Genomic DNA, 10,399 nt, shown 5'->3' on the forward strand with positions numbered 1-10,399 from the left:
GCACCCTCCTGCTGCAATCCAGGGGTTATCCATCCTCTCCTGGGGTTATCCATCCTCCCCTGGGGTTATCCATCCTCTCCTGGGGTTATCCATCCTCCCCTGGGGGTGATCCACCCTCTCCTGAGCAGCCCCTGGTTGGTGCCACTTCAGCCATACCCTGCACTCCAATAAAGTTCCCTCCCCTCAGGGGACACCCCCTCTGCTCCAAAACTCATCCCACACTCCCAGCCTGCTCCCCTGCTCTGGAATCTGCACCAAATCCCAGCTTTTAGGGCAACCTCAAGGCATTTGAGACACAAATGTTCTCCCAGTGACGTCACAACCTCCAGTTCTATACGTGGCCCTGTCAGCCGTGTACCTTTACAGCTTGTTACTGATATTTTTTAACATTTATTTTGAAATTTTAAATTCTTTCCTAACAGAAATCTTGTAAAATTGTGTTTCTGCAGGGTTATGTGCTCAGTTCTGCTGTCACTTTATACAGAGAGGGTCAAACTCTTCACTGTCACCTCTAAAAGCATTTCACCATCGAATTCTTTCAGGTTTTGATATGTGATTAAGGAGGGGGAAGGCTGGTAAAGAGAATTCTCACAAACAAAATCTCTGTTCTACTCAGAACCCACTCACAACGTGGCCTTCAGAGCATCACCTTTTCTCCCTGCCATCAAACCAATTCATATACAGCACAATCATCTGAACAGTGCTGTAAAACAGAGCCTTTTCCAGCTCAGGGAAAGAAGGAGCAATGCCAGCCCCTACACCTCAAAACCAGCACCTGGTGACAATTGTCTGAATGAAAATAAAAAAAAAATACAAAAAAAAAAAAAAAAAAAAAAGGACCCAAAAAAAAAAAAAAAGGAATGTTTTAGTGTTCACAGCTCCTGGTTTGCTCCTCCTTAACCCATCACACCAGACATATAAATTATGCCTTAAAAGACCAGTAGTGTCTTCCTGGCATGAAACCATCCTTTGCCCAGAGAAAACCCAAGAGAGATTCTTTTTTTTTTTTGACTTGCTTATGTAGCAAATATTTCCCCCTCCCCTGGAATGCAAAAAGATTTGGCTGCGAAAAACCTCAAGTACAGTAAATCAAATTTGCCTAAAAAAACCTCCACAAGAGAACACTCGTTCCAGGTTAGTATTGATCAGCTCACTTCCACCTTTAAAAATAAAGGGAAGAAAAAAAAAAAAAAAGAAAATAGGAAAGAAAAGCAAGTCACTTTGGTGATTATGAGAACAGGGAATTTTCCTTTCCACAGCTCTGCCACTGCATTTCAGGCATCCTAAAATTGTGGAGCCAGTGGAGCTGTCACAGGTTTGAAACAAAATGAAGACCAAAAAAAGCTGTAGTTGAGTGGGGTAGGAAATGCAAACAAAACGTGGCTCTGTTTCCCAACCATCAGTGAAATTCTGCTTCCACCTGCTGGGATGTCCAAGTGACCTCCATCATCCTGACTCTGGTGCAAGAACTCCCTCAGAGTTCCTGAGGGCCAGAACCGTGACTTCTATGGAATTACTGAAGGAGCAGAAGTAACAAGTTTAAAATCGTCAAGGTAACCCCCCAGCGTCACTTAATTCACAGAGGGAAGACAGAAACCAGGAAGAATCTGCTATTCCCATCTTAGTAGCACGTTTGACTTTGGAGGAAGTGCTTTCAGTGATGGCTTAAACCCCAAGCAAACAGAAATCCTGATTAAAAGAGCAGGGCCTTGATCTCCACCAAAGGCAGTGCAGAGCAGCCAGGGCGACACAGAGCAGCTCCAGCTGGGGGAACATCCCCCCAGCCCCACCGTGCTCTGATTTTTGAGACTACAAAAGGATTTGTCATCTGCTGAAAGGGCCCCTGTTACATTCTGCAGGCTGGGGAAGCCCAGGGCCATGCTCTGTGCTGGTGGGGACACCTCCAGCTGTCCTGGACAGTCACCACAGCTCCGAGGCTGGCTTCCAGTGACACCCCGAAAGCTGGGAACTGTGTGCTATTGCATCCTCACCATCTTCCATGCTTTGTGCCCGCTAGGGAAGCATGGGGAGCTGCAATCCATAATCCATTGCAGCTGGGAGGAAGTGCAGAGTAACCTGGCCCTGGGATGCTGTGGGACAGAGGGGCTCGGGGGCACAGCGCATCGCTCACCTCGGCTCCCCTGAGCACAGCGTCCCTTTGTGCTCTGAGGGAATTCAGCAGGCACAGGCTCAGGTGCCCAGGAGCCAGGAAACAGAGGCTGAGCCGGTGTTGGAGCAGGTGAGTTACAGTACAGTACGTGAGAGGAGACAGCCTCACTTATTGCCTGAGCGCCAGCTCGGGAGCCAGCGGTGGCACAGGGCTGCACTGCCACCTTGGAATGTACAACTGCTCGCTCTGAGCATCACCAGGAGCTGCCAGAGAGCAAACCCCAGCCCAGCCCCACGGCCCAGGGCTGGCCGTGCCCAGCAGAGCCCGGTCACGCCCGGAGGGATCCCCGTGAGCAGCTCCTTCCTGCAGGAACTGTGTGTGCTGCTGATAGGGAACTGGATACATTGATTCGGTTCGAAGTTGGTTTTTAAAATAAAAGTGCTCTCTATTGCTCAGGCCTCATGGATCAGGACACCACTGATAGTTTCAGGATCATTACATAGCTGTATTAAGTGAAAAATCTCTTCCCTCCCTCCTTTCCCTTCCCTTCCCTTCCTTCCTCTGCCCTTGCCCCGTTCCTCCTGCTGTCGTGTTCTATACGAGATCAGGCAAACCCCAGAGGCCAGGTTACATTTTTATGTTTTTGCAGATCTCCATCACAGATGGAATTTTTGCTGGTCATTTCTTGCAACCCATCCACGAGCAGGACAACCCCAGAAGAAGAGAGGGCAGCGAAAACAAACCCCACAACAGAGACGCAGGAGAGAAGAATCCATAAACGAGCAGAAATCAGTTTTCCACCGGGGTGGGATTTGCTAAGGGCTGGCTCACAATGACTTGCACCACGTAGTCCTTTGGGATTTTCAGCTCCTCCAGTTTCATTTTGTCTGCCAGGGGCCTCCCAGAGAAGAACCAGCGCTGGCTGCCCGGCTCCACTCCCTCCACGGCGTGCAGCCGCCGCTTCATGTGGTACACGGTGTCCATGCTGCGGACCAGCAGCTTGAGGTCTTTGCCCGTGGACAGGCGCAGGCGGAGCTGGCACTCGTGCCCGGAATTGGGAGGGGGGTCAGGAATATCCAGAGTCTCCAGGTCACCCTTCTCCTCGATCATGTTGATGGGTGGGGCAAGGCAGTAGACGGGGAGCTGGTAGCGGTTGCCCAGCTCATCGTAACACTCCGTAAGAGCACCTTTAGGAGAGAAGAGGGGGAGAATGAGTGGGAATTCCTGGTACATTTAACACTGGATGTGGTCACTCTGGGAAGTTTTATCCTGCTGTTCAACCACCCAAGAGGTGAGGCCTGAATTCAGCTTTTAAAGGACCAGACAAAAATCACCAAAAAGCATCAGTGCCCCATCTTTGCACACTTGGGGTTGAGATAAAAGCATCCCCTAAAAGCCAAACACTCCTCCCCCTCCAGATAAACTTCCAAAGCAGGGAGGAGGGATGAGGATGTGCTGCTGTCATTTCAAGGAGGAATCTTTCAGCAGCAGCATGGCCAAGGTTCAGGACACGCGTGCACCCAGCAAAGGCCACTTGGACCAATTCCAGCACGCTGACCCCGAGCTGTGAAAATGCAGGACAGCGCTGTGAAAGGAGCATTTTGGAACTTCTCAAACATCCCCAAATTGCTGAAATGGTTTGGTACAGGCCTCATGTTTAGAGAGCACTGCCAGGACAAACGCGGCCACCCAAGTCTGCGGCTCCATCGCCGCCACGGCAGCGGCGCCCAGCATGGATTTTGTATTTCCACAGCATCTCTGACTCCCACCTTCAAAGCCCTGGAGTGTCAGGAGGGATTTTTATTTCCCTGAACTCCCTCGGGATAATCTGGAGAACCTGGCTGTGAGCACAGGAATTCTAACACACGCTGAAGCATCAAATGAAAGCTGAGTTTTGCACAGTGTAACTTTATAAAATAGATTCCGGTTTATAAAATAGATTTTGAGCACTACCCTGGAAAAGCAGCACATTTTCCGGGCTGTTTAAAGAATTCAAGTGAGAGAAGGCTGAAAGCAGAGCCTGGCAAACTGAGGAAGCTGCATCCCAAATCCCGGCAGGAATCCCTTCTCTCTGTGGTTAAACCCCCAGCTTCTCCCTCTCTCCCCTGGTCTGAACTTACCTGTAGACCAAATTTCCACATTTTTGCCCCTAGAGGGGGCACGGTCACTTGCCAAATTACCCATCCTTGTGGAGCTGGGAATGTTTGAAGAGGAGCCAAGTCCTTGAGCTACAGCATATTAAAAAACCTCTTTGACTCTGTTCTGCACACCACATCCAAGTGCTCCTTGTTAGAAACTAAGAGGTTTTTTTAGTTTGAATTTTTTTTTTGTGCTGACACTGAGTTGTCTTTAACTTTGCTGTTTGATCAGCAAAATTATCACAATATAAAATTATAACACAGGGAAATGTGGTGTCACCCAGCCCAGCATAACAGCAGCATCTTCTGCTGGGAAACTTTTGGACAGAAATCCTCTTTTTTTAAGGATAATTTGTGTTGGTGGAAACACACAGAGGAAATCAATAAAAAGATCAATGTCTTTAGGCTTTCTGTTTGTGCAGGTAGCACCAAGGCAGCTGTGCCCTGAGATTTATGAGAGAAAAACAAAGAAAAAAGGAAATAAAAAGATATAATTACATCAGCTCATTACAGTGTTTTACCATTAATGAATTTCAGAACAAACCAACTTTTATCAAAGCTGTATTGGACCCAAACCCTTTAATGTTCTTTGTCATTTACAGACCCAAGCCTGAAGTTCCCACACTTCAGTTCTGTTTTACAACATTCATTTCACTCCTCATCGATTTGCTAAATGGCACAGGACTGAATTCCAGACATAGAAACAAGTTTGCTGCTAAAAAAAAGCCAAAATCCAAACCTCAACAGCCTTTCAATACAGCTAAAGCAGCTCAAATTTCTTCAAAAGCCACCTATGTTAAAAAGAATGCATCAGCTTTAGAAGAGCACCTCAAAGAGTTAATTTTAAATAACATGGGGGGAGCTTGCTGAGGAATTTCTTCATCATTTATCTCATCGCCCAGCTGAACTAACATCAAGGTCAAAGCTTATGCTATAAACACTGGATTCCTTAATCATCATCAGATAAGCAATATTAAAACAAATCCTCTCCAACAGCAGCTAACTTGGAGGTCTGTGGCTAAAAAGAAATAAATAGAAAAAAGACACAGCAGAGGAAAGCTCTTGCCAATAAAACCCCACAGTCCCATCCCAGACCAAGGAATGGTTTACAGCAAACTGGTAATGTAAGAACAGGTTATTGCAAACCTCACCAGTAATCCCAGTGTTCTGTTCATCCTGGTGAAAATGTCCCAAGTCCCTTCACCTGCCAATCAGGGGCTTTAGGAGCAGATCTATTGATTAAAGAAGGTGATTACTGAGAGCAGCAGCATCCCCTCCACACCAGCACTCTGCACCTGCTGAGGCTGAGCCACAGCTCCAAGGACAGGAGGTGCTGGGCCCCAACTCCAATGAATCCCAGAATTATTTTGGTTGGAAAAACCCTCCCAGCGCATCAAGTCCCAGCCTGTGCCCCATCCCCACCTTGTCCCCAGCCCAGAGCTCTGAGTGCCACCTCCAGCCCTTCCTTGGGCACCTCCAGGGATGGGCACTCCAAACCTCCCTGGGCAGCCCCTGAGCACCCTTTCCATGGGGAAAAAAAAAAACAGCAGAGCCCGACCCCCCCGGCTGCCCCCTCCTGTCAGGGACTTGTGCAGAGCCACAAGGTCCCCCCTGAGCCTCCTTTGCTCCAGCCTGAGCCCCTTTCCCAGCTGCTTCTCACAGGATTTGCGCCCCAGCCCCTCCAGGCACACCCAGCACAGTCCCCTTCAGCCACCTCACTCCCTCAGGCCATCACAACTTTGGGTCAAGTGACCTTTGGGGAGCCTCACACCCTCCAAGGTGTCACAAACAGGCAGAACATGAGGGGGTGACACGGTGGAGCTCCAAAGTGAAGAATGGCTGAGTTAACCAGGAGTTAAGTGTGAGGTTGGTTGAAGTGATGAAGGCAAACATGAGTTATTGGAGAGGAAGAGACGTGATGGAATCACCCCCAGGCACCACAGCAAGGCCAATCCCACCAGCCAGGTGGCAGCTCTTCACCGAGGCACCACAGGAAATCAAACATCCCACCCAGCAAACACCTCCTAACATCGCTATTCTACCTGAAAATCACACTTCTGATCCTTCCTGCAGGATGCATCAGCTTGGACCACACTCAGCTGGGAGGGGCACTAAAAGAATATCAAGCTTTTATGAGAAAGAGGAAAACAAGAGACAAAGAAATATTTTTTCAGGTTTTTTCTGTTACTTAGGCAACCAGGGTCCTTCCAGCATAGAAAGGACGCAGCCTCCTTAAACCAGAGGAAGAAAAGGCAGCACAGAGCTGCTCAGAGCTGCAGGGAACAACCATCCCACAGCCCAAGTGAGCCTCATTTCCCTTCCCTGCTTCCCTTTCCCTCCCCAAACCAGAGCAGGTTCAGATGCCAAAGCCTGGAAGGTGAGGTGGTACTTGGGGAGTTTTCAATGCTGGATCATCCAAAGAAAGCCCTGGAAGGGGCAGATTCCAGGAGGAAAGGAGAGGGAAGGAAGGGTGGCAGACACGAAGATACAACGCAAAAACAACAGCAGATGGGATTATTTTAATGTTTCAGAAGTAACACCGGCTTGGAGAGTGAGGAATTCTGGAAGGCAGAGCTTCTTGTTGGTTGTTCTCCAGGTAGGAGACAGCTTGAGAATTTCAGAGAGAAAAATAAGCAGATGTGATCATCAAGCATAAGGAACGGGAACATTTTGAAATCAATTGCCTTGCAAGCCACAAAAAACTTTGTTTTATGAAGACTATTAGGATATTTCACTGGATTGGGAAGGGAAAACACGAAAATGGACTGGTTAAAATGCTGCTTCCACCCCTAAGCAGCTCAGAGTTTGCACTTACTTATCCTCCTGCAGGACCAACAATTTAAGAGATCTCAATGGCAGGAAGGTCAACTTTTACAGGAGTTATTAAGTCAAGCAAATATGGCCACACTCACCTGAAAACACGAAAAGTTTACTGCATTTGAAACGGCATTTTGGCATTTCCTTAAGCTGCACACCATCCTCTTCAGGAAAATTCTGATTTTCTGTTCATAAGGTGCCTTGTACTTTAAGTTTTACAGCAATCCTGAGAAGCATTGCTCAGAAACAACCAAAACTTAAAAACTGAGCAGATTTCCATCTTTCTTTTTCCCCTTCTCCCAGAGAGATTTGCTGCAGGAAGAGAAATGAAGACAACACAACCCAAAATGTGGCGTTGCAGCGAGACTCAGCTAATTTAAGGAGACTGTCTGTGTATAACACATTTGCCCAAGGAACAGCTGGTTCAGTTGTTTTTCTGACTGAAAATCTCCATTCCAAAGCCAAGCTGAGCCTGGATTGCTGAATAAATTGGGAATAGTAGAGCTTTCACCTGTGGAGTATTGATTTGAACCCAACATAAATCACTGATGCCTGAAATTCAGTAGGAAAACAAAGGGGTCTCTGGGTCTGACAGCACAGAAATTGCTAGAGAGCAAAGATGAGGCAGAAAAGCTGAATTAGCTCTTCATCTTTATTAGCTGCTGATTCCAGGTCAGAGCTGGGAAATCCAAGATTTCATAAGGAAAAAAGTCCCTGTCCTGATGTGGGAGAGGTGAAAGGTGGCTCGTGCAGAACGGGAGCAGGGCTGGGACAAGAGCAAATACGCAGTGCTTTGTTCCACTCCCCTCCAAGCAGCCCAGACTGGGAGGAGTTCACACCAAAAAGCTCTTCCTGACTTAAAAACTGCTCAATTCATCCCTGGAAGTGTCCAAGGCTGCTGTTACCAACGTGGTTTTCCCATTTTCCAGAGGGAAATGTGTGGGAATACTCGTGCAAGCCAGTGCCTCGTACAGAGGACAGTAAGGCAGCTACAAGAATGAATGGTGTGGGGGAAATAAACTTGAGAATAAACCACCCCCCCATGCTTCTTCCACCCGAAATTTCCATGGGTTATGCAAATTTTAACTGCCAGAAAGCTCCTGGACAAAGGTGCAATTTGGATGCAAAGCCCTGCTCTCATCCCCACCCTCCCTCTGTTACTCCAGCTCCTGAAAGGATGGGGTTTGCAGATAATGAGTATTAAGCATTTAATAATTCTCATTCCCAATTGCCTGAAAAACAGCTCTTCCATTATGGGAACATTATCAGTCTGGCTCCATTCCACGCTGGAGAACAACTCCCAGGGCCAGCAGGAGATCCCAGTGCTCCAGGAGCTGCTTGGTGGGCAGGAGCAGCTCATTCCCACGTGTGACAACTGGCACCAGACACGCAGGGACTGTGCTTGGCACATCACAAGGGGAAAGAGGGGAAAATAAAGAGTCTCCAACATCCTTCCCAACCCCAACAGTCCCAGCCAGCTGCCTTCCCTGCAATCACAGAGTGGTTGGGGTTGGAAGGGACCTCTGGAGATCCAGTCCAACCCCTGCCCAGGCAGGGTCACCTGGAGCAGGTGACACAGGGACGTGTCCAGGTGGGTTGGGGATGTCTCCAGAGAGGGAATCCCACAACTTCCCTGGGAAGCTGTTCCAGGGCTCTGCCACTCTCCATGGAAAGAAGTTTTTCCTCATGCTGTAATACCAAAATAATACTTTTAAAGAGCAAATCCCAGTTGGAGAATCCAACCAAAGATCCCTCAGGTGTATCTAAGCCCTCCTGCTTCAAACTGAGAACAGCTCACCCTAATACAGGGCAGGTTCCTAAATGAACTGATTGTCCAGAGGAATTGTGGATGCCCCATCCTTGGAAGTGTCCAAGAAGTTTCCCAGGCTGGAAAAAGCTGGGATAGTGGAAGGTGTCCCTGCCCATGGCAGGGGATGCAGTGGGATGAGTTTTGAGGTCCCTTCCAACCCAAATTTTGGGAAAAGCCTGCTGCACATATACCATGTGCATCACTGGACTTCCTGATCCTCTCCCTTCAGCACAGCAGAGCACCAGCATCACTTCATTCATTAGCACTAATTAACTGAGCTGAAGGTGAAAGATAATTAACAGTCTACTAAAACAAATACATTTCTGCACTGGATGAATGAGCCACTTTTGTTGAGGTTTTAGCCCCAGTTCCCAGGTGTTCACCCCTTACTGTGCCCCATGTGCTGGAGAGGGGAGAGCGGAGGGATCAGCAGAGGGAAGGGGGATGGGACACTTTGGAAAGGGGGGCTCAGGGCCCTGAACCAAATCCTTCAAAATTTCTCTTAAAAATCCACACAAATGCCAACAACAGCAGTGGCAACCCTGCCAGAAGAGCTGGAATCTGTCACCCCACCTCGCTGACCTGACAGAAAAAGAGGGGAAAGCAGGGAAAAAAGGACCCACACCAGAAGTCTCCAACCTTGCCAGTAGTGTAACTTCCACACATGAGCTAATCCTTCCCTAATACAGCTTTACTAGAGCTCAAATACCCCCAGTCTGTGAAGTTCATCAGGTTCCCATCACTGGGGTTGATAAATAAAGTAATTAGGCATTAATGCTCGGTAGTTGTCATGTTAACAACGCCGTATGTACTGCCACTTCCATATCCCTGTAAAACTTGGATCTAATCTTGCATGGAAGTAACAGCTTCCAAGAGATATTCCATCAGGGTTCAAAGATGACAAGTCATTTTACTAATGAAGTATTCACCTACTACTCTGCTTTGCATGTCATGAAAATAGATGCCTGTCTAGACAGGCTTCTTAGATAAAAATGTAAAAATAAAATGGTTGGGAAAAGAGCTGCTCTGTGTACCCCCTTCGTTTACATTTGCTGTTCTGCATTATCCAGCTTCCTCAAGGGGCTGGAAGGTTTTGGAGGAGAAAAAGAAAGCAGAATATCATCATCACCTGAGGCTGCACTGCACTCCTCCAAGCACAGCGACCCTGGCAGTGTTTAAAGGCCCCAGGTCACCTGTTCAGGGTGAAGCTGAACTCAGATTTACAGAAGTTGTCACTGCCCTAGTTACCATTGATTTTTTTAGTCTGCTGTTCCCATAAATCCAGAGTGAGCACCTGGCACTCAGCATCCCAAATCCCTTAACTAACGTGGTTCCAATGGAAAACTAAATGGGAGGTTAAAATTAAGCAGGGATAGAGATTTCCTTTTTCTTGCCAACCACAGACAGACACAGATTTTGTCCCTGGAAGTCTACAAAGTGCCACGTCCTCACCTTCCTTGGGCACCTCCAGGGATGGGCACTCCAAACCTCCCTGGGCAGCCCCTGCCAAGGCCTGAGCACCCC

The 10,399-nt window shown here is 48.0% G+C and overlaps 1 protein-coding gene across 1 annotated transcript in view; it reads right to left on the reverse strand.

The window, feature by feature from the left end:
* Positions 1 to 543: 543 nt before the first annotated feature.
* Positions 544 to 10,399, reverse strand: part of UBTD2 (ubiquitin domain containing 2) — a 37,923-nt gene continuing 28,067 nt past the window's right edge. The window contains exon 3 of the mRNA XM_008629000.2: positions 544 to 3,297. Coding sequence (XP_008627222.1) covers positions 2,900 to 3,297 — 398 coding nt within the window. The 3' untranslated portion in view covers positions 544 to 2,899. The remainder of the gene's footprint in view (positions 3,298 to 10,399) is intronic.

The sequence above is a fragment of the Corvus brachyrhynchos genome, unplaced genomic scaffold, assembly GCF_000691975.1.
Source record: "Corvus brachyrhynchos isolate BGI_N302 unplaced genomic scaffold, ASM69197v1 scaffold21, whole genome shotgun sequence".
Classification (NCBI taxonomy): domain Eukaryota; kingdom Metazoa; phylum Chordata; class Aves; order Passeriformes; family Corvidae; genus Corvus; species Corvus brachyrhynchos.